Source organism: Alexandromys fortis, unplaced genomic scaffold (genome assembly GCF_014885135.2).
Source record: "Alexandromys fortis isolate MF-2015 unplaced genomic scaffold, M_Fortis_MF-2015_v1.1 scaffold_14, whole genome shotgun sequence".
In the NCBI taxonomy this organism is placed as follows: domain Eukaryota; kingdom Metazoa; phylum Chordata; class Mammalia; order Rodentia; family Cricetidae; genus Alexandromys; species Alexandromys fortis.
In genome coordinates this window covers 13,005,432-13,030,062 of record NW_026067910.1, presented here as the reverse complement: position 1 = coordinate 13,030,062, position 24,631 = coordinate 13,005,432, and the positions used below count along the sequence as shown (strand labels likewise).

The window sequence follows — 24,631 nt, the reverse complement described above, 5'->3', positions numbered from 1 at the left end:
ATTTGACCACAATTGATATTACTGCATTACAAATGATATGAATATATTGAATTAAATAAATAGAAGCTAAACTGAAAGATGTATCTTAAATCTGGCATGTCACATTTCAGCAACAATTGCCATTGTTTTCAAGTCAAATATTTCAATTAAATTTTACCGTAGTTGATAAACTACTTATTCTTCTTGAGTACAGAGGACAATAAAATAAGAGGAATGGCCTTCATCAGGGAGTGTGGCTATAAAATGTGAGTTTGGTTGTATGGTGCGGGATGGCCATTGCTCTAGGCAACTAATTTGTAAAATGTATTCTCCAGGTCTTTGCCTTTGTTGAGGATTGTTCCTGAGACTCTGACAGTCCCTGTGGCTAGAACTGTACTCTATTCACACTGCAGGGCACAGCTTTAGCCTTGCACTTGAACCAACCATTAGTCAAGTCCCTATGAATAAGCCTTCGTAATACCTCTGTGTCTGGGTGAAATTACATTTGTATGACTCAAAATTATACACCGTGGCTCTTCATTTTCTCTTCAGGCTTTATATGGCTGAGCCTGCCCACATGAAATCCATCAGTTATGTAGATATACAGTGAGTAGTCAGGTAAGATGGATGGTTTGTGGATATATGTTAGATTGATAAGCTTAATTTCCTTTCAAAGTTCACTTCAAGAAGTTGATGAGATTGTCTTTAACCTACAGACCACAAAATGGATTTCTAGTCCAAAGACTGAAATTTTGCTCATTTTGTCCAAGTCTTCTTTTGACACCCAGATTTAAACTTGGTCAGTCAAGGTGCTAAAAGTCTTGGGTTGCACTACTCAGTCTGGGTTTCTTATGAGGGTTGGTAACAGTTCCTCTGAAGATGAACAAAGCAATCTTATTTCTACCAAATACAGAAAACCAAACATTGTGCTTAAATTTCCCAACCAACTAATTGAGCAAATATCCCCAGTGTAGAAGAGACTTCATCAGACAGCAAAGAATAAACATTCCTCTAATTAAATTACACTAGAATGCATGCCGGAGAGCAGGGAGAACTGTTTAATCAAATTTAATGACATCATGTACAACTATAAACTTTTGGTACTGCAAATGACCCTAGGAGGAATTTGGTTCCAGTAATCTCATACTATTTAAAGTAACTGAGTTCTCTCTGCAATTACTCTAAATCATAATGTATACCAGGAAGCAGAAGAGAGCCAGAGCTCTGACTGAAGTGTGGGAAGGTTCCAGAGGTTCCATGTGCTGCTTTTCCCACACTGACAGCAGTCCAGGCTGCTGGAGCACCCCCAGGAGCACCATGGGAAGAGCAGCAAATCTGCTTCCAGCCTGTTATTTTCAACACCTTGCAACTGATATCAACAAAATGGCTGTGGCTGTAACATTGACCTTTGGCAGAACTGTGCTACAAGCGGCCTTCCTCTTCTCACTTCCATTACAAACATCCATACCTCCAGGGATTTTTTTTTAAATCATACTGTATCAGTAAGTCATGCAACCTTGAACGTGGATGTTTTTGTCACCAGAAATCCATCCAGGATTGTAGTGGTCTGTCATTGTTAAACTTTCAACAGACAACTCATCTCAAAATCTTAATGATATCTTCTCTCTTTTTTTCTCCCATTCTCTTTTTTCCCCTCCGAGGTCTGCATTTAATTATGCAAAGGTGTTTAGAAATGTTCCAGGTCTTATGTTGGTGCTTCAAATACATTGCTTCACTTTGGCCTTATAGATCCATGCAAGGCAGCTCTTAGTTCTTTATAATATGTATCAAAGAAATGGAGATTGCGTTAGGTGAAGTTCTTATCTCTGATCTCAGGAAGGGTTGGATTTAAGGTCTTGTGTCTGTTAAAAACTCAAGCCCACAGCAAGTGGCCACCTTCCCTCCTAAAGACAGTCAGAAAGAAAGCATGAAGTATAGCATGACTCAGCTAAATCTTTTCTTATAAAGTGATACAGGGAAGGAACTCATGCAAAGTAAGAAATGCTTCCCATACAGTCTACATTTATAGGACGTGAATATTTGTACACATTACCTCATGGCAGGCATACTTATGGAATGGCGAATGGAGTACCTTCAGGACAAAGCACATTAAAGGGAGGGGGGAAAAAGAAGACAGCACAGTTTAAGTTTGTGGGAAAACTCTGACTTGACAGTTCTAAAACAGCAATTTCAAATATCTGATGTAACCCCACCCACCCAACCAAGATGGCATTTGTTTTTTTTTTTGGACATAAGCAACCACAATCAGCTTCCAAGGGCATACGGAAGAATATGTGAGCCATGTTGAAAGCCCCTGCTCTTCTCAGGGGCCTTGCAGGAAATCTAGAAGGTGTGGTATCCCCGAGCTCATCCCTGGTCTCCACTTCCTTCTCATACCGGGGGAGAGTGAGAGCTGTACCCAGAAGGAGGCCAGACAAATGCAGATGGTTAAGAAAAGGCACCCTAGGAAGCACAGGCTAGGCTAACACTGTTCATCCACACACACCAGCTGGAAGAAGAGAGTTCTACATCCATTCTGGACTGTCAGGAACAACTGGTACAAATACAAACATGCCTGAGAATTTTAGGAGATTGATCCTCTTAATCCTAGAGCAGATGACTCACCATCCCCCTCCCCCCTGCTCACTGCCTGGTATTGTTTATTGAGTTTTGTCCAGAACTGGAGTGAGGCAGGTGGGAGGAAGCAAGCTGGGCTCCATTGTCCTAGATTAGGGCTTGCTCTTCTGACACATTTTAAACATAGACCCTGAGTCACCGGCTACCTAGAATAGAATTGCAACCTGTGGGTCGTGACCCCTATAGTTGAAGCAACCCTTTCACAGGGGTCATCTGAGGTCATTGGAAAATACAGATACTTACATTATGATTCATAACAGTAGCAAATTACAGTTATGAAGCAGCAATGAAGATAATTTTATGGTTGGGGTTCACCATAAACTGTATTTAAAGGGTCATAAGGAAGATCTGGAAGCTTACAGGTTTTTAATCAAATCTGTCACACATTCCAGAAACTATCAACTAAAGCCATCAGGAAGGGCAACCTCTTACTGAAATATCAGAAAGGCAAAGTCATTCAGGCAGTAGTTGTAGCCTCCTAGAGACTATATATAAAAGTCGCATTTAAAACATCACTACAAAAAATCTAGTATTGCCAACCTGTTTATCTCATTAAGTACAATCTGAGATGGCTGGAGGGGTGGCTCAGAGGTTAAGAGCACTAACTGTTTTTCCAGAGGTCCTGAGTTCAATTCCCAGCAACCACATGGTGGCTCACAACCATCTGTAATGAGATCTGGTACCCTCTACTGGCCTATAGGATATATGTAGGCAGAATACTATATACATAATAAATAAATAAATCTTAAAAAAAATCAACTCCAGGCTACAGTTGGCATATACCTTTAAAAAAAATACAATCTGAGGCAGGAGTGGATTAAGTTCATATTAAGATTCAAAAAAAAAAAAAAACCAAAGACTTAAGTTGAAGTCCTCAGAGGAAGCCACTAACTTCTTAATATAAGTATTTTCCAGTAATTTTCTCCCTGCAACTTCAAAATATGGGAATTGAAGTCAAAGAAATTCAGAGAAAAGTGATAAAAGGGAAACAGTTCTCTGTTTCAAGTTCTGCAAGTTTTCTTTAACAAACAAAAAATAAAATAAAACTAAAAACAAAGCAAGTCCTATCAATTTCTACTTTTTTTTTTAACCTCTTCAAATTCTAAGGGCCCTGTATGTGTTGGAAGAAATTTTCCTGACAGAAGAGATTTAGTTCTAGGAGACTGCTTATGGTGGGAAAGATTCACGGGTGAGATGAAGGTGTGGTTAAACGAATTCCAATGGATTAGTTCGCTGTGCGACTGGCTTCTTCCTTGTTCTGCGCATGCTCCAGAAAATGGTCTTGTTTTTCTGGTTGGGATACAGTGTGAAGGGAGATGAGAGACATGGGTAGAAGGAAAGAGCATGCACGAACAGCTGCAGACCTCACCCAGCCTCACAGACTCAACATCATGTGCTTACCCAATAGAGTGAGACCTGAAGCCCGGCAGCATGGGAGAAAGATCAGGGTTGAGTTAGCACAGAATGCACAGACATGACCCCCCCCCCTGGGACTTTTGTGCCTTTGCAAAAAACATCTAAGTAACTCAAGAGAAAGGTCTAGGTAACTTCATTCGCTGTTTTTTAGAGTACACAGTCTGCCTTCCCTGTGCAAGCTGAGGGGAAAGTGTTACAGGACCCCCCGTGGATACAGAAATCCAAGGATGCTTAAGTCCTTGCATAGAATGCCTTAGTGTTTGCATATAGCTCCTAGCCTTACTACTTGGATACCTAACACAGGGTGAAAATCATATGACATTTTTTGTACCTTGTTACTTAGAGAATCCTAGCATAAAAATCTGCACCTGTTCAATAAAGATGAATTAAAAAATATTTTCAACCTGTGGACTTAGGAGCATAAACAATGGCTGGTAGTACCGAGTTCAAAATGTGCCTTAAAGATTTTTGTCCGCTGCTCTAAAAAATGTTTGCATCTAGTTGTCTTTCCCACAGAGATATATTGATGGCAAGCCTCCATTATATGCTTCCTCCAAACATTTGGTCCCCAGTGAATCACCGTCTGAACAAATTCACTGGGAAATTCTGAGAGGATGCCAATATGTTATTATAAAAACCATCCCAACAGTTTAGACTTCCTCAGAGTTCACTCCATGGGTATGACTTTAACACACAGATGAGGCAAGCGCTACTAACGCTATTTGCAGACGGAGACAAAAACTGAACATGATTATAGATTTGGTCCTGGAACACACAAGAATTTTATAGAATAATGAATAGTATAGGACAATAGCACACTTTAAACCAATGGAAAGTTTAAGGTAAAATACCTGTGCTAAAATTTTAACATGTCCTGCTAACATTTTATAAATTGACACATCAGTTTGAACATAATGTAAAAAGAAAATTTTATCATTCAAGTGTATTAACCTGGTTGAAGTTTAAAATAACATATACATAATACTCATTTTAGTAAAATTAAAAAAAAGCCTTTGTAATACTTGATAAAAAACTAGGAATACATCTCTGACTTTTTCCAACTTAATAAAAATGTTCAGAATTGAATTTGAATCTCTAGAAACGTGTACTACATTTTCCAGAATTTTTATCCACTCTTTGTCTGAAGCAATGAGGCTCAAATCTCAGATCTCATGAATGCTACGCAGTTGCTTTACTACTCACGTAAATCTAGCATAGCGACATCAGTCCCTTCACAATGAAAACTACAACTCTTTCTGTGAAGTTATAATCAGTGAACAGCCTGGAATTCCTGCGAAGTGAGTTATGCAGTGCACTAAAACAAAGCACTTTAAAACAAGAGTAAGGGCCATTGACAGGAGGGTATCACACTTACCACAATTTGGACAGAAGTATACCAACACACTACCTATACGCTATAGCCTTTGTTCCTCACTAGAGAAACACAAGAATTGAATTTGAATCTCTTCATGAGATTCAAATTTATGAGACCCAATGGATCCCCATCACAGGTGCATGCTGCTTTCCTTCGGGTAAGGACCATCTTGAGTTGGCCGTATAATAAAGGGTAAACATAGCACATCCATAGCTCTATAACACCCCAGTTGCATTGCTACTTGGTTTTCCCTTGCTTCTTCTGTGATTGGATGGAACCCAAGAGTCCCGTTGTGTATGCGAAGTAAATCATCTGCTACTGAGTTACGGCCTTAGCCCCATGTTCCTCTCGTCTACCAGGTAAAGACCATCCAGGTAAGGGTGAGATCACTTGCATCCTGACACAATCACTTTCCCAGATTCTGAGCACATTCTTGAAGAGGTCCAATCAAGGAAAGCACATTTTTTAAAAATGCTTCCGAGATGTTTATATGGACTCATAAAGATGGAGGAAAGATATTTGGCAGTATTGTACAAGGTCAAATGTTCAAGAGAAAGTTGTCAACTGCCTATGTAGAGGATAAACTTTATAAACATGTCAAAATATATTTTCTTACATATAATGGGCAGAAGGGTCTTTCTTGTGTAAGGGATTATTTGTTCAGATAAATGGTTCGATGCTACTGACATGACTGTGAACCTTACCTATAATAAGATAGCAGTAACTAATAATACAAAATCACACGCTGTCTCTGGAGGCTTTCAGTGTCCTTTGATAATGTGGTATTAATAAAAAAGAGTATAAAGCAATACAGAGCATTCATGTACATATCAAATTAATTCTATATGCATGAGTGCCTAGTAAAAATGGTTCATGAATATGAGGAATAATCCAACAACTTTTGATGTAAGAAACTAAATAGAAAGATATGAATATTTACAACTAGGTGTCAAAGCTTTGGAGAAATAAGTTTCAAAAATCTATGACATAAATGTCCACGTAGTTTTTGAAAAGGAGAAACTTAAAACTTGCCAGCTTAAAAAAAAATATCTTGGGGCTTGAGAGACGGCTCAGTGGTTAATTGCACTGGTTGCTCTCCTAGAGGTCCTGAGTTCAATTCTCAGCAACCAAGTAGTGGCTCACAAGCATCTGTATTGAGATCTGGCACCCTCCTCTGGCGTGCGGGCATACATGGAGGCAGAATGTTGCATACGTAATAAATAAATAAATAAATCTTTAAAAAATTATCTTGGTTTCTATGAGAAAAATAAAATCGATTTCTAAAGAAAAATCTCCTAAACCACATCAACCAAATTCAAAATAAATTGACAGGCATTTAAACAATACAAATATGACAGCAATAACTGTGGAAAACATTTCTCTCACATATAATATTTAAAAAAAAAATCCCGTACAGCACTATTTTCCCTGTTTCTGCAGGAACGATGTTAGGTTTAATTCAAAGTCTATCTCCATGTTGTCCCCAGTCTCTGTAAACTACCAACAACCGTAATGTGGGAGGTACTTAAAAGTCTTACTGCTGCTGTATACTGTATGATAATTCAGTTATTAAAAATGAAGGTATATAAGTTGTTAATATATGTCAATATACTGGTAAGGTAAACAAAGAAAACTACCAGAAGTATAAGCCAAATAGTATCATTTTAAAATATACCAGATGGTTGGATACAAAAATGTAACCTAGAATAATTTATCAGAGCAGATTCCACTGAATATTTTCCAATATCGTTTAAATTAAGATATGTGATGCTTAATATTCATTGTCAACTGCTTAGATTTATAATCACTATGGAAACATGTCTCTGCATGTGTCTGTAACGTTGTTTCCAGATGGGCTTGACTGAGGAGGGAAAACTCACTAGCCCATGGGTTGGGGTCCAGACCTAAAAGGAGAGGGCCAGCATTCTCCTCTCTCCTTCCTGACTAGGGGTACAAGGCGACCGGCTGCCTCAAACTCCTGTTGTCATGACTTCCTGGCCAGGATGGGCTATACCCTCAAATTATGGAACAAAATGAATTTTTCCTGAAGTTGCTTTTGTCAGAGCAAAGAGACAAGTTAGCTACTAAAACCAGATGGATTCTTTGTATCCTGGACTATTCTGAAACCCCTCCTCATTCCCTCTAACTTCTGCTTTTATGGGTAGAAAGAGTAAGGCTGGTGCCAGGCTTCTAAACCAACCTTCCGACAGAAAATATCACAATATCCAACATGAAAATTTATCTCTGTCACCAGTCAATGTCACTTTTACCCATGAAAGAAAGAAAGAAAGAAAGAAAGAAAGAAAGAAAGAAAGAAAGAAAGAAAGAAAGAAAGAAAGAAAACCCTACCAATCCACAATGCTGTTGTTGTTTTGTTTTAAATACCCTGACTTACCTCATATCTCCAAACTTCTTGCTGATGGCGGTTCCCACATTACTGAAAGCTGCTGTGGCCTTCTGCCCTGCATGGCTCAAGGTCTCGTGTGTTTTCTTGTACCTAGAAATAGAAGAAAACCATGGGACATGTCAGAACACAGTCCACGAATGAAGTCATTGTAGGGAAATTCTGAGTGCCTGTGAGAGAACTCCAAGCAAACAAGACAAGACTCTTGTGACCTCAGTTTCTTTAAAACACAGAATTGTTCTTGGAATGTGTTTTCATGTTCTTCCCAGGTGTGGTGGAGAGGAGTGAGTTTACTTCAGCTGGTGCTAGTCATGTGTCTCTACGGGAAACATTATCCTTGTGATTGAACACCCACTCCTGTGACCCATCTTAGCCCTCTGAGTATAAACTGTCTGATGCTCTGAATAAAGTTGGCTGTTGCATAGGGCTTTAGTCTGCCTTATTTTCAGACCCGGATCCCCCAGGTTCATACTGCCCACTAGAGGGTAGGCAGGGAGTGACAAAGCAGAATAGAAAGAAAAGGAGAATCCAGGGGATGTGAAATGTGAAAGAAGCCCCTCATTCTGGAGTCTGGCTGAGGTTTCCTGCCAGCCGGGAGACAAAAGCTCTATCAGCATCAATAGAATTGGTTGTGAAGGTTGCTACATAGAGACATAGGGCCCTTTAGATACTGACATTTCAAACATCAGTGTTAAAATAGCAACAAGCCATACTTCAGACCTTTGGGGTTAACTTTCCTTCTTTCATAACTGCAAACCTATAAATTTCAAAAATATTTCACACACACACAAAAAAATCCATTAACTTGGAGTTTGTTTATGTCTCTGAAGAACAGACAGTATTGTGGTGAGCTATGGCTGGTGACCAGTCACTCAGCAAAGGGAAGGGGGGAGGTGGATAAAAGGACCCGCTAGAATTTTTTTTCTACAGAGGTCTGAAAACAGCATATCCAAATTATAATTTCACTTCGTACGTTTTACATGTGACTTTATGTTTTAATTATGGAATATTCTGACCACATGGAACAACAGAATGCCAAGTGGTTTATACATGATCTAAGATATTAAAATACAACTTGCTTCTAATAGTAAGGCAGGTACCATACATAGCACAAAATGTAAAAAATTAGGATAAAAATCGCAATTATTATCACAAAGTTTTAGAGCTCTCTGATCACCTAAGGACAAACACTGAGAGTCTTCAGAAAGAAACAGTACTCAACAGAATCCAAAAGCAGTATACTGAACGCTAAATTAACTGGGCTCAATAGCATTTAAAAAAGCAAAGAGTTGGGGCTGTAGAAATGTCCAGGGGGTAGTAAGAGCATATACTGCTCTCGCAGAGGACCCACACCAGGCTACTCACAACCACCTAGGACTCCAGTTCTATTCGTATATGCGCGTTCACATGTATGTGCGTGCACACACACAGGCACACAAATCAAAAATAAAGAAAATTATGAAAATAAGGGTATGTGTTTACAAATAAATGAAGAAAAAAATCTAGAATTCCTACCCAGTTACAGTCTAGGTTGCTGATAGAGTTTTCACAAAGGAGTAATGGAGTCATGAAAGAAGACCTATAAAAAGTACATTCAAAAACAGAGTGGGGCAGTGTGAAGGTCGGAAAAACACTGCACAATACGCACATAAAACATGTGCACGCACTATGGATTAGGATTCAGAGCTAGCTTTATTCTAGAACTCTCCCTACTAATACAGATAACACAATTCTGAATAAACAAACAAACAACAACTACTAAATAAATAAATAAAACAGTCAAGAAAGTTTTCCTCTGCAAAATTTTTTCCTGCATAGTGGCAAGGAAAGGGAACCGTCCATTGGATGGGAGACTACTACCACTTTTGACCTTTTCTTTTTCCCTCCATATCCAGTCCATCAAGACACCGCCTGATTTGTTTCAGTTTTCCCAGTTAGAAGCAGAGTCTGCCAATTCTGCATCCATGGTCTCTGCTGCTCTCTACTTCCCCTGGCGTTGTCCCTCACCTGAACTCTTGTAACGACTTTGTAAGTTATCTTCCTGATTGTGTCTTTCTCTCCCGACAGTGTCTTTTCAACACAAGAGGCAAAAGAAACATTCTGCAAACACCCTTCACCAAGTCCATATGCACTGACCTTCCATGGCAGCTTTACACAACCCCGCCTCTGCCCCACCCTTCCTCCCTTTGCTTCAGCCTCTCAGGATGCCTCACTCACTGCTCCCGGAAGATGCCAGACCCCATCTTAACCTGGGGGATTCTGTTCCAGTTGCTCAGCTTTGTGACGCCATCACATTTGACAAGAATGGGGTGAGGTTAATGTCAGTGTCCTACTTTGAAGGGTTAAAAAGCCTGTGTGATGAGAAAGACTAGAAGCCACCTTTCTCCGTCCAATAGGGCCAACCAGAGCTTCCTGGAGCCTTGGCCATGTGAGTGTCAGCATTAAAGAGGTCACAGCAAGGGAAGAAAAGGCAGTCCTAAAGTCTGAGAGTAGACTATCGGGCAGCCACTCAGCACTGACTCAAGGGACCTGGAAGACACTACAAAGGAAAAGGGAAGGGAACGGGGCAACAACTGCGATCTTCACAGGAGGCTGAGTTGGGCTACTAGAAAATTCCTTCTGATGTTAGTCTGGCACCGTTTTAGTGGCGTCTTGCAATTAGCCTGCATATTTACTCCTATTGTAAGCTGGCCTATGTAGTTTAACAGTATGTGTTTGAGAAGGCTTTGAATTTTGACATCTTTTGAACATATGTGTATGACATTCTGAATTGGATGACTCAATTTAAAACTACCCAGAAATAAGGTTATATTGTAAGCAGTCAGTGTTACATTGTTTCAAAGACAATCCCCACCCCCAAAATGGGAGGTAGGTACACACAAAGGTCTGTTGATGTTTGTGTTTGTGACACTTACATATCAACAATGAAAAGTGCATCTCTATTTCCAGTTTCAATTTCATTGTCACAGTGTGGCCTGATGCATGGCTCAATACAGTACTTAGGAATCCAGGGCTCCTTATTTCTGAGGAATAATTCATAAATCTATTTTGTTTTGTTTTGCTTTTTATTTGTTTTTTGTTTCTCTTGTGTATGTGTGAAGCTGAGAGTTGAATCTGGGGCTTTGAGCCTTTAATGTTAAATCTGAAGGCCATTAGATACAAGTCCTTTAGATGGTGAATGGAGCCATGGGAAGGTGCTGTGGCTCCATGGTGACAGAGCTGGTGCATCCCCTCCCCCCATAATGTCTGTCGCCTTGGAGGTGACACTGAGGTGGCTGGGTCAGTTTTTACAGCTCCAGTTTCATGTAGACAAATAATAACACCATTGCTTAAAAATTTTAAGATGTGGGGGAGATCCTGTCCCAAAGATGAACAAGGCCTGAGGGATCCCAACTAAGGTTGTCCTCTGGCCTCCATAAATATGTACACATGTGCAAAACCAACCATACACACACACACACACACACACACCACACACACTTCTAAGGGGTGTGTGACACAATTCTAGGTGTGTGTGTTTCATTTTCCCCCTCTTCATTATATATGCTGTTTAAGAACAGTTAGTAGTCATTTTGCATGGTGCTTAGAATCAATAAGCAAGAAAGATCTCAGGGGGTAGGCAGTGAGAGGGAGTTCTATGTGGGAAGTGATTACCAACACCATAGCAACCAAGGGCCTATGAGAAGTAGGTCATTGAACTCAGAGTACTTAGAGCCAAGGAGCACCACTTACAGCACCACCTACATGAAGGGTACTTCAGAGGTTGTATATTGTCCATACCCTGTCATTATAGCTGGAGTCCTGGTTGAACTTGGTCTTAAACTGAGGGAGCAATCTACTCCCACCTAGATGCTAGGGACCCAAGCCCTGGAAATGGCACTCCTGTCAGGCCACTGGTACTCTTGACTCCCAAACTGTGTTCACATTTTTTACTCTTTTTAAAATTAAAATCTAATTTCATGTATTATTATTATTATGGTTTTGTTTTGTTTGTTTTACAAGATAGGGCTTCTCTGTAGCTTTGGAGCCTGTCCTGGAACTCGCTTCATAGACCAGGCTGGTCTCCAACTCACAGAGATCTGTCTGTTTCTGCCTCCCGAACACTGGGATTAAAGGGTGCGCCACCACTGCCCTGCTCATGTATTATTATTATTTTATTTGTGTATAGTGTGCTGTGCGTGCATGTGTGTGTGTGAGTGAGTGTGTGTGCACTTATGTGCCACAGTATGCATGTGGAGGTCAGACATCTACTCTCAGAAACTGTTCTCTCCTGATACCTTGTTGAGACACGGTCTCTCTTACTGACCCTGTAGTTATGTGTCCTGCAAGGCAGCTAGCCCAGAAGATTCCAGGAGGTTTTCCTGTCTCTGCCTCCCATATGTCTGTTGGAGTCCATATCTCTGTAGGAGTACTACAATTACAGATGTGAGCCGCCACTTTGGCCTTTTTGTGGGTTCCAGGTATCAAACACAGGTCATTAGGGTTCAGTTAACAGGAAAATAGTCTTTGCTTATTACCAGTTGAGCTAGGTTGAAATGTTAAGCACTTAAAAGCCGGGTGAGCTGTTTGGCCAGTACATAAGGTATCGTCTGTAGATCTCTTTGGGGGTTTTCCTCTCCAAACCAAATAAAAAGGATTCTATTGACTTTTTCTATGAATGCCCTTGGTAATTCACATATAGCACAGGATTTACAATTTTAATAGGCAGGGCTAATATTCAAAGGGACAGAGCAGTGCATGGTTTGGACTTAAGCATTTTCTACATATAACCAGAAGAAAGGACTAAAATATCATCTGTTTTTAGAAGCTATTTCACAGCATGAATGTATTTCCCCCAGGAAGAGAGTCAAAAGAGTGCATCCCCTTAACAACTGCATTTCAATATCTCATCAAGGAATGCACACAAAACCATTCAGGATCATTTTCTTCCAAAGGCATCTGAAGTCATATGTCATTAAAATATAAGTCTACCACTTCTGCCTGGAGAAACGAATCCACTGCCTGGTTTGGGTAATACAATAGAATCCAGAAAGTAAAGAGAACTAGCTGCATGAGAGATTGGGTGTACACAACTTTTAAAATTAGTTCTTCAATTGTCACTGATGCTTTGAATGCAGCAGAGCTACAAATCACTCCTCACAAAAGAGAGGTAATTATCATTTGGACCATGGTGACCTGAAATGGAGCCCATCAGCAAAGGGCAAATAAGTCACAAACTGAACCTCACTATTCAAGCACTGTGAAGTCTCTGAAATGCGGCAAGCATTTCATTATGTATAGCTTAGGTATTGAGCGTTTCAAAAAAGATGGAGGAGTTTTCATTCCTTTTTAAAAACTCCTACCCTCTGTGGACCTACCATTTGGTCTATGGCACAATGCACAGAGGTCTATTATTAGTGGGAGAACTTCATGGGTTCACAAAGCAGAACCCTGTTAATATATAAACAAACACACTGGCTCTAAGGCACCCATCTGTATCCTACCTCCTTGAAACCACCCTTCTGCACCCTGCCTCCTTGAAACCGCCCTTCTGCACCCTGCCTCCTTGAAACCGCCCTTCTGCATCCTGCCTCCTTGAAACCGCCCTTCTGCACCCTGCCTCCTTAAGACCTAAAAGGAAACAAAAGAAGTCCCAGTGTGAACAAAAAATGGCCAAGAACAAGAGCAACAACTCCCCCCCCCCCGACCCCCCATACACACAGGTGACCTGCTTCCATATTGCTCAACTATTTCTGTAAAGGAGACAATTGGAGTTCATTTTGTAATTATTTTTGCTCATTGGGTCCTATGGCAGTTTGAATCCTACTGCTGAAGAAACTATGCCAAGATCTTTCATTAGCATACCATAGATTTTCTTTTCATTATAAATCAAACTAAATAGGTCATGATTACCTAATTACTATGCAAAGTATCGCCTCTGGGAATCACACGCATTCTCTGAAAGCTGAAATTCTTTTCAGTGCTTTGAAGTCTGATTCTTCCCAGCTAACTTGCCACAGCTAATCATTCTCTCTTGTTCAGATTTTTTATCTGATAAGATATAGAATGTGTGTTAGAATGGGAGTCATGGACACTAATACAGTGGGCTTTAATTAATTTAGGGGGAAATAGTTGTCAACACTCTTTCCAACATATGATTAATAAGCCCCCTCCCCCACTTTCTCTCAGCAGCCAAGCGAACAGGGTTAGGGAAAGATTTGCTCCTGAAATTATACGGTTGATAATCTTATCTCTCCTCACTCCTAAGGGATTGGCTCTTCTCTACTAAGGAAAGTTCAACTTCATTCCTAAAGGTTAGTAAGACCACAATCATTGGATGTATTAATCTCCAAGTCCAATCCTACAGCTTTCAATGATATCCATGGTTAAATGACTTACACACACACACACACACACTCACACACACACACACACATCTGTGTCTTTAACTGTTCTCAGATTGTCCTCACAGTCTGGCATTTCTTTCTGGAGTAGTTCAGACATGGTCAAAACAGGTCACTGAGTGCCAGCTCCACCTCTGTGTCTCAGTCCTCCTGATGACAGCAGAGAGTCCCTGCAAGCCAGTAAAGCACCTGGCACCATACAAGATATACACCACTAAATCACTGTTGCCTATCACGTTGGTACTGACACGGTCTCATTCCCTGTGTACACAGAATTCAGGCTGTCGTAAGTGCAGCCCACGAAGTCACAGCCATGCTCTACTGACCTTGAAGTATGGACCGAATGGACGCTGTGCTGTTCAAGCATCTGCGTGAGTCATACCCCATTACTTTGCTTCCCTCATCAGCTATCTCCAAGTGACTGGGATGTCTTGGTCAGACTGACCTCCAGATCCTCCCCCTGCTATCCATGACTCTTGCTTACATTAGTCCCATGAATGATTTTCCAATTCCCACCCGTACCCCTGCACAATCTATTACATAATCGAATGGAAATGATCCATAAATGTGCGTCAGCCCAGGCTATTTCCTGATTCAAACTTTCCAGTAGCATCTAAAGCCCTTGGCATTGAGTTATCACTTGCCCTAGAGGCCTTAGAGGCTCACATACAGCACACTGCAGACAGCCTAGACTTTCTTGAGAGATAACTGTCAAGTTGGAAGTGTAGGCCCCAGCCCCTTGCATCTATCCCAGCTGCCAGGCCTGGTCTGGACTCCAAATCCCAGCAGGCCAGGTCCTGACCCCTCCCTGGGGATGGGGTCAGGACCACTCCCCAGGGTATTAAAGTGATCTCCCAAAAGAGAAACACATGGTCTTCTTTTCTTCCTCCCAGGGGTCGCATTTCCGTTGCTTTCTGGTTTTCCAATCAGGGCCACCCGAGAGTGCAGAACTCCCATTAAACCTGGATATTTCTTGATTTGGCTTGATTGGAAATTTTGCATCAGCAGGGAGCTTATGTTAGGAAATATTCCTAACAACGACTTTTGGTTCCCAGAAGCTTCAAAGGTTGTTCATGCCTCAGAGTCTTGGTGTCCACTTTTTCTCAGCTTGAAAGCTCTTCTCTAGATCATTTAGCCTTGGATCTTTCCAGTCTGCCAGGTGTCTGTTAGAATCAGGCTTTAGAACAAGATTGTCCTGCCTGGGACACCATATCAGCAGCCTCAGCCCTCTCTTCCAAGTCTCTAACTGGCAGATCACCCTCTACTGTTATCCTCACAGCACTTCCTGGTCAGCCCTTCCTGGCAGTTCCTCACAGGTTGTTCCTGGCAGTTCCTCACTAGTTGATTTCATTATTTGTTTCTTCCTTGTTCCCTTTCCACACTGACAGAAAGGTAGGCACTTACAAATCACAATCCCAGAGAACCAAGTCAACTATGAGGACCCTAAAAGAGACTTACATAGATCTAATCTATGTGGGAAGTAGAAAAAGATAAGATCTCCTGAGTAAATTTGGAGCACTTGGTCTATGGGAGAGGGCTGAAGGGGAAGGGAGAGGCAGGGAGGTGAGCAGAGAAAAATGTAGAGCTCAATTAAATCAATTTTTAAAAATGGTAGAAAAGAAAAAAAGAATATGAGACTCTCGGAAACTTAAGCCGATAAATGCAAATTTTAATTTAAAAAGAAAAAGATTGATAGAAATATTCCTCTCTGAACCAGAGTTATGCTTAAGTGGCAAACATATGTAGATGCTATGAGGTTTCTTCAAGGTGTCCATGGAGTATATGAAGCAGCTAGGTCCATTTGTCTGGCTGCTTGGTGGATAGTTCTTCACTCAAAGAGGCCATGGCACCAGCTAAGGTCTAATAGCTGTCAATTTGAGGACAAATGTTCCTCCCCAGTACCCTAACTTTGTAAAGGAAACAAACATGAAAGGAGTGCTTGCAATGATAAAGACTTATATTAACATCAAAAAAAGAAAGAAAGAAAGAAAGAAAGAAAGAAAGAAAGAAAGAAAGAAAGAAAGAAAAGCACTTGTCAATCCTATTATCCTGAGGTCTAGAGTAGCCTGGAGGTAGTAAGTACCTAACTGTAGACATTCATTAGCACTTGTTGGATAAATAACTGGGTAGGACCCTTTAATGGCTTTCTGATCCCTGAAGAATAAAGATAACTTTCTGCCTCTCCTCCCAAACTAAGAACACTAACTGCATCGATGGGCTTTTTAGGAGTAGAGCCTTCTCTCCTGCGGTGCCATCACTGGCTGTCACCCTCAAGAGGCACCACCTGTCTCTCTTGGACTGATTACATTCTGGGGACTCCTGGGAAACCCTGCTCTACCCAAGCCCTGGAGTGGCCATATCGACACAAAAATCTCCTATCCTGTTTCACACTCCCACAGTGCTTTGTATTTATCATTCCTGAACAAACCAAACAAAACTCTTATCTTTCTAATTCTATAACCCCAGGGACTAAATCTGTGCTGTTCATCCAAGAAGTTTTCCACCCAGTAGACTGCTTGGCTATACCAATTTGTTTTTCAGACACGAAAACACAGAGACTACCCATTCTTCCCGGCATGAATAGCCTGAAGACTTCCTGGAACCTGCCTGCTGTGAGTCCACATTCCAGGATGCACGCACCTCTCTCCTCTTCCTGCCCCCATCCCAGCTTGGCACACTGGACACACCCTGCACAGCTATTCCTTCCTCTCCTTCCTCCCCACTTTCAGCCACTAAACTACTGTGCTCACATTTGGTTATCTAACTCCTGAAGTGATTAGGGAAGGTCAGATGAAGCAATTCTTCTTATTCCTATACCCCAGAGCGAAGTTTAGATTAGTGTGACTCGAAAGCCAGATACCTAAATTCAGTACAGAGGGAACTAGACATAGGGAACTGGATGGTGTTCAGCCACACACTGTCAGGAAAATTCATTGGTATTTGTCATTGAAGGGCAAAGACAGAAACCCAGACCATTGATAGATAAACATATTTAATCTAGTGCCTGATGCTCCACCATCCTTTCCTGGAGGTTGTTGCTATGGTGGCCTTGCAGTGCTATTTTAAGTTGATGCACACAGATATGTGGTTTATAACTTTTTTGCAGCTATCATCAGAGGAGGAGGGAAGGTTGGCTAGCAAGCCTCTGGAAAGAAACTTCAAAGACCCTGGAATTCATGCTCTCTTCCTCTAGGATGCATCCTAGCTAGATGAAGCTTTGGACAAGTGCACCTAGCAACCCAGAGGGCACATGGACCACACCGCAGGTGAAGAGAAACAACTGTTCACATGGAAATGAAGGCAGATACTCTGGGGAGCTTCAGGCTTCTTTCAGGTCCAGCTCCTCATACAAAGGGCATCTTCCACAGCGCCGCAAGTTCTTAGACATCACTGCTTAAGAACTAGCAGGTGAAATTAGCATCTCCCCAAAATGGAAATAGTTGCTGTCAATCATTGGTGGTACTTCTTACTGCCAGGTACTAAGCTCAGGGGCAGAGAACTGCAAAGAGAAAAACTGATTTCCACATAGGTACTAGACGAACATGGAGACAGTATTTTCACATGCTAATGAATGAAGCGGGAAAAAATGCATAACTCAATGGCAAAAGAATTCTTGAAGACTGACCTTGGGACTAAAGTTAAGGCTTGGGATAGGAAGCCCTTGGGATTTCCCATCAGCCACTAGTACTCCACACACAAAAAGAAGAAAAAAAAAACTTATATGTAATACCTTTTCCACATAAGAGCAGCTAACAAGGGAAATATTTAAATCATCAAAAAGAGCCATATATGGGTCTAATTTCAGCATGTGAAATTTTATTTGTGTTTTTAAATTTCAGGTACTTTATAATAAAGTCTTAACAAAAATATTTTTTAAAAAAGATTCATAGCTAAACATCTCACGTATGTTAAAAAAGAATCCAATATGTTCACCTGTACAAAATAAGAACATTGCAAGCCAAACAACTTGTAGGTCCAAGTCCAACTTCAACTGTTCTCTACAAGAGAAACATAAGGTATATTTCCAAAGAGAAGAGGCCAGAGCTTTCCTTTTAGTTAGTTTCCCACAATCTGTATAAGAACTGTGAATGAATTTTTAGATTAATTGAAAATAGAAGCTGGGCTGTGATGGTGCATGCCTTTAATTCCAGCACTCGGGAAGCAGAGGCAGATGGATCTCTGTGAGTTCGAGGCCAGCCTGGTCTACAAGAGTTAGTTCCAGGACAGGCTCCAAAGCTACCGAGAAAGTCTCAAAAAAGCAGGGAAAAAATGAAAATATATAGCGAATGTCTCATATTCTGAAAAAAGAAAACCCTGTCCATTTACAGTTTCTGAGGAAAGATGATGAGAGACTGAGGAGATGCCTCAACTGAGGAAGCACCTGTTATAGATGCACGAGGACTTGGGTTTGTATCCCTAAGAACCTACCAACAAATTGAGCACTACAGCATGTGCCTGTAACCCCACTGCTGGAGAGATCCCGAGAGATCTCAAGATCCAGAGAGTTCACCGACAATAGGAATTGATAAGCTCCAAGTACAGTAAAATGTTTTTGACTTTGGCTCAATAGATAATATGGAAGATGATCCAGCATCTGCAGAACCTATGTGGCTTATAGCTGCAAGGCTTGACACAGACCTCACAGGGCAGATCACATGAGGGGTTAGAATTCTCCCTCGACAAGCAGGGTCTGGGCCTATGCGAGTGCACCATGATGCTCAGACATTCATTCAAGTCTCTCAGTTCGAAAAGACCGACCGAGGAGAACTAACACAAAGCCAAGGGGAAAGTCAATAAGCAGTGAAAAACTTTCCTCCATTGAGTGTTCAGAACATGGTTATCCTCAACAGGGGTGGAGTGAGGGTGTCTGTGTCTGGCTCCATGCCAAAGTTCAGCCCTCTCTATTAATATTCCCTTCATTTCCGTCATCTCTTACAAAAGTCCTGATTCTGGGACTCTATAACAATTCATTGTGCCACCTTTCAAATTTTGGAAAACCAGCATCCCCAAGTATCATCAGGAGACAAGTGTGTAGACTCTGTGTTGTCCCCTAAGGATTTGTGAGCAATTTCAGGCATGTGTTCTAGCGCTTTACCCCATTCCCTGCTGTTTGTCATCACTTTTGTGTCCTGCTCTGATGAACGACACTTATCTTGAACAGAACAGAAAACTGGCAATGATGAACTAACTCTGTCAGAGGCCTACACATCCCTTGTTCCAGGAAACAGCTAACTTCGAAACACAGTCCTGCCCTGATGCCAGCCAAAGATGCCTGAGGGCCACAAATCTTTTTTCACATGGGCTAACGCTGGTCGGATGTGACGATTGCCAGAGGGATGAGCAGGCAACTCTAACTTTACTACTGTCTCATTCCAAAGCCAAGTCTCCTGGCCTTTCCATCCCATGATAATTGATAGTCACCAAGGTAACAGGATCAGCAAGAGACACAACAAGAGTAAAAAGAAGAAGCACTCAACTTTCCGGGAAGCCTCTGCCCATTCCCAGGAGACATGAGATAGAGGTACCAACTCATTCCAGTCAGAATGGCTAACTTCAATAAATAACTCTGACAGCAAATGTTGAAAAGGAGGTGGAGAGATAGGAATCTAATCCAGTCTTGGTGGGGTACAAATTAATATATGCATTGTGGAAATCAGTTTTGAGATTTCCCAAATATTAAAAATAGAACTATCATATGACCCAATTATTTCATTCCTAGGAATATCCCAAGAATCCTATAACCTATCACAGAGATATGTGCAATCCCATGTTTATTACTGCTTCTTTTCCTATAGCAAAGAGTTGTGAATCAACAGATAAATGGACAATGAAAATCCACTATGTATATATGTGTATTTATGCACATACATGTAAAGTATATATATACTTGTATATATGTGTATATTCATGCATATGTGTTTATGCATATATACATGTATACATAGTGGGTATATATGTATATTTGCATGTATATAGATAGTCTATTTTCATAGAGAGACAAATAGATTTATATTAGATATAGATATAGGGGAATACTATTTAGCTCAAATGTAAATATAACCACACAATTTGCAGGAAATTGGATGGATTTAGAATATATGATATTAAGTGAGATCACATAATCTCTGAAATAAATATTTATATTCTCCCTCATATGCACAATCTATGCTAAGTCAAATGTATGTGGGGGCATACCATGTAGAAATGAAACAAGAAAGGCTAATGTTAGGGCATAAGAAAGGACGGGGTGTGGGTAACGGACACGAGTTATGAAAGAGAATGTAAAGCCACTTGTTTTTCTAGTTCTCACTCTGTCGTGGAATATTTGGTTTTCATGGTGGATAGATGTATAAAAATATATTTGGTCGTGAAAGTATAAATCCATTGCGCATAGCTGCTTTTATAAATGACTCTTCTAACTGCACAGAAGTACACTAAGGTACATAGACTTTTGGTCTGGTTGGCTTTGGAGTGGTTTTCCTCTGCAAAATTCTTACAACAAAGTTGACAAATGAAACAGAGATCAGTCTAAATGGAATTAGAGTTTGGTTGTTTCGTGTTTGGTGTCTCATGGGCTGGCATCTAACTTAGTACGTAACTGAGGATGACCTTGAATTTCTGATCCTCCTACCTCCACCTCCTCAGTGCTGGAAGGGAAAGAAAGCCCATCCCCCCTTCATGCCGTGTTAACGCTTGAACCCAGGATTCTCTGTATCTAGGCAAGCACTCTACCAGCTACATCCTTCGGTCCTGGAATTAAGAGCCATAATCCACACAAGTTTTTCGCACAAAGGTCTTTGATGCTTTGCTATTCGTGCAATATACTTACTTATCACTCGTATTTCTTTCCTTTGCTCCTAAAGAAAATACTTTCTTTACACTTACAAGCCCCAAACAACCTGGTAGGGAGAACCAGAGGAAAACCGGAAGGGCGGCGAGACCGCAGACTCCCTAACTTCCTGAAGCTCCGCCCATACTCACGCAGCTGTGGTCTGCATGTCGTGCCAGCTTCGGCTGAAGTTCTGCTTTAGCTCGTTCATCAGGTTCATGCCAAGTTTCTGTTTGATCTCAACCAGATGTCTTTCTTTCGCTGACAAAACTTGTCGCAATGTTGTGATTTCGTCTTCTAGCTACAGGTAAGAGAAAAAAAAATGACAGGTTGAAACGTCAGAGTGAGTGAAAAATGTATTTCCAAAAGATTGTGATGCTTCCGTGCAGTCCTGTTAGGGACCTCATGCTGCCAACGCCAAAGCTTAACTATGCAATGAGACTTCAGGCGTCTGCCAGTTTCCTCAGCATTCTGAGTGTTTCAAAATAGGGAACTTTGTCTCATTTACATCCAAAGTATCACTTTATTTCTGACCACAACTTGTGGATTATCCTGCCACGCATCTTGCAAACGCCTTCCTTGGGTCACCAAGGAAGCTGCCTAAGAGCAGTGGCTTTTGAAACAGAGTCTTTTCTGCGGCACAAGGACGACTTTTCCCCAGGGCCAAACAGTAGGAATCGTGCTTGGACGTTTCATCTTCTGTTTTGACCCTGGTGAGGACTGAACCCGCGGCCTCACATGCATGATACACAAGTACTCTAAACTGCTCCCCAGATGGGAAGCCTCACAACACTGATTACTACTCTAAGAACAAAGACACAGAGGAGAAGCATTTTACATAGCACACCATGAAAGAACAATATCTTGGGGAGATTTTAGCAACAGGAAAATGTTGCTATAGTTTAATGGTATACATTTCTTTATGTTCATGGAATGTTTTTATATGTACTTGGAAACATTTCCAGAAGAGAGACTGAATCACATGTTCCATACATATTTATAATCAGTAGAAGTGTGTCTTTTTCTTGATGACCAAGTCTTCTGTGTACATGGCTAGGCTGACAGCTGAAAGAGAAGGCCACTCCGACTACCTGAGGCGCACGCGTTAGTCTCCCGCTACATGAGAACACAGTGTTATTTTAAAACCACAGTTTCTCTGTTCTTTATTACCCTGTCATATTCCACTTTTTTATTTTTGTCGAAGTGTCTTCCTGTATTTCATCTCCTGCCTAATATGGATATCTCTTGTTCCTTTTCCACAGACAATGCTTGGGTATCACACCTTCTCTCCTCTTCGATAGCTAGAGCCCTCCTGCTTCTTTCGCTTTGAGTGACTGAAATTACTGGGAGTCTGGTTCTTTCTTGGGGTGGGATGGATATGTAGGATGTTTCTGTAGTTTCTATTGTGTGGAAAAAAAACTGGGAAAACTTTTCACTTGCAGAATTAAATGACCACTGTAGGGCCCGAGAAGGGGCTCACAGATCTTGATAGTTCCACATGGAGTTGTGTAAACACATCAAGTCCAAAGTGAGATAAAGAGCTGATAAATCACATTGACAGAAGCATTTAGACTCACATTTTAACTCAGCATAAATTTTTTTCTTCATTAGAGATAGATATTTGTTGTTGTTGTTGTTGTTGTTGGTTTTTCGAGACAGGGTTTCTCTGTGGCTTTGGAGCCTGTCCTGGAACTAGCTCTGTAGACCAGGCTGGTCTCGAACTCACAGAGATCTGCCTGCCTCTGCCTCCTGAGTGCTGGGATTAAAGGCGTGCACCACCATCGCCCGGCTAGATATTTGTTTTCTTTTTTATTTACTTTTAAATATTTATTCCTTTGAGACAGGGTCTCACTATATAATGCTGGCTGGCCTAGAACACACTATTTAGGGTTATTTGATGTTTTTTTTTTACTCCCTAGACAATCCCCATGTGAGAAATATTTATGACCAAGGTTAGACACTTTAATTGATTGTTTAAATATGATTAGCAAGAAAACAAGTGCTAGCGAAGATGTGAAGGAATGGAACCTTTATGTATTGCTGCTTTAAAAAAAAAAGTTATTTCAGCACTGTAGGACACTGTCTGGTTTGTCAAAGCTAAATGCCAAACTACAATTTGGTCTAGTAGTATCATTTTGACATATATACTCCAAGAAATTTAGAATACATGTGTTAACAGTAACACAGTTTATAACCAAGAGGGAAAACAGCCCACATGTCCCTCAAAGGTTGAACATAGCAAACTGTGTTTATATTTAAAGTAAGATATGGTGCATTCATACCAAGAAATGAACTCTTAATACATGCTACTGTGTGGATGAACCTTGAACCTTGAGCATGTTTCTGCATTGGTAAACCTTGAAAATATTAAGCTTAAGAAAAAGAAACCAGACACCAAGAGCCCACATAGCAAGTGAGTCCACATATATTGCATCTGAGTCCACACACATTAACTAGTCAGAATAGGCAAAGTCACAGAGACAGAGGACAGCATGGTGGTTGTCAGAGACTAGCGGAGGGGCAAGGTATGAGAATGGCTTGATATATATGGTTTCCTTTCAAAGGGGGTGACAAACATTTGTGTTTCAGAGACTCAAGTAATGACTATAGAATGCTGTATGTTTGTTGACTGTTGAATAAACTTATCTACATAAAAATACAAAAAAACCAAGCAAATTAACTAAGCTGGATTCGCTAAAAATTAACTTTAATACATAATTTATATTGTAAGATTGTAAATTTAATTTTCTATTTGAGTTGCTACATTGTAAGGAATTTATAACACACAGTCAGAAGAAATGTTTTGATAATCTGTTCATTGTCGGTAAGTCATTTTGCACACGGCCTCGACACCCGCCTCTTTTGGCTGAGATCCCTGGAGAACTAAGATTAAAATGCTCCTACAGGAATTGAGAGAGCAAGGCCCAGGGTCAAGTCAGTCTTTTCCAATCTACATAGCCTGAAGGCAGTGTGTGTTCTTAGACCTCCCACCCAGTGAGGAAGAAATCAAAAGAGAGGAGAAATCTTCAAAATAGGTTCTGTCTTTTGATAATGCCGGTTGGGATTTTAATCACCTATTTTTGTTTGTTTGAGTCATCTTATCTAGGAACATTGGCAGTACCAAATTGTTATATAATCACAAATTGATAGCAATGGTGCCAACACTTCCATCTTTCCAAAGCCAGGCACGTTACAGAACACGGCACATTAAATGCAGCTTAGAGGAAGCAAAAGGTAAAGACAATAAGAATTATTGAGTGAGTGTATCTGAAGATATTTGAAGACCTTAAGCAGCTGGTAATGAGACAGAACATATACCTGAAATGAGCCAGTACTTAGAAATATAGCAATGAGATCCATAGGATCACACACTCCACTTTGGGCATTAGCAATAGAGATTTTTGATTAAGCTGCAAAATAACTCAAGCTAATGATATATAGCTATTGGACACCTAATCACACACCACTGCACCAGATAGGGTTTGTAGGAAGTTAAGGCCTACCAGGTCAAAAGGAGCAAACCTTGAGTCTGCCTGGTGCTGTCAGAGGTCCTGATAATGCCTAGCCAATGAGGGACGACCCTGCGAACAGTCAACGGATCAGAACAC

General features: G+C 40.9%; 2 protein-coding genes across 3 annotated transcripts in view; one reads left to right on the top strand and one right to left on the bottom strand.

Moving 5' to 3' along the window:
• Positions 1-14,929, top strand: part of Hddc2 (HD domain containing 2) — a 47,156-nt gene extending 32,227 nt beyond the window's left edge. The window contains exon 6 of the mRNA XM_050138098.1: positions 14,468-14,929. Within this exon, the coding sequence (XP_049994055.1) occupies positions 14,468-14,484 (17 nt within the window). The 3' untranslated portion in view covers positions 14,485-14,929. The remainder of the gene's footprint in view (positions 1-14,467) is intronic.
• The window catches only part of Tpd52l1 (TPD52 like 1), a 94,673-nt gene that overhangs the window by 6,815 nt on the left and 63,227 nt on the right, over positions 1-24,631 (bottom strand). Inside the window, exons 3-5 of one of the 2 annotated variants that reach the window (XM_050138095.1) lie at positions 21,176-21,324; positions 7,803-7,904; positions 2,033-2,071 (exon numbers count right to left, since the gene is read on the bottom strand). In XM_050138095.1, the coding sequence (XP_049994052.1) occupies positions 2,033-2,071; positions 7,803-7,904; positions 21,176-21,324 (290 nt within the window). The remainder of the gene's footprint in view (positions 1-2,032; positions 2,072-7,802; positions 7,905-21,175; positions 21,325-24,631) is intronic. The other variant, XM_050138096.1, reaches the window with a different exon arrangement.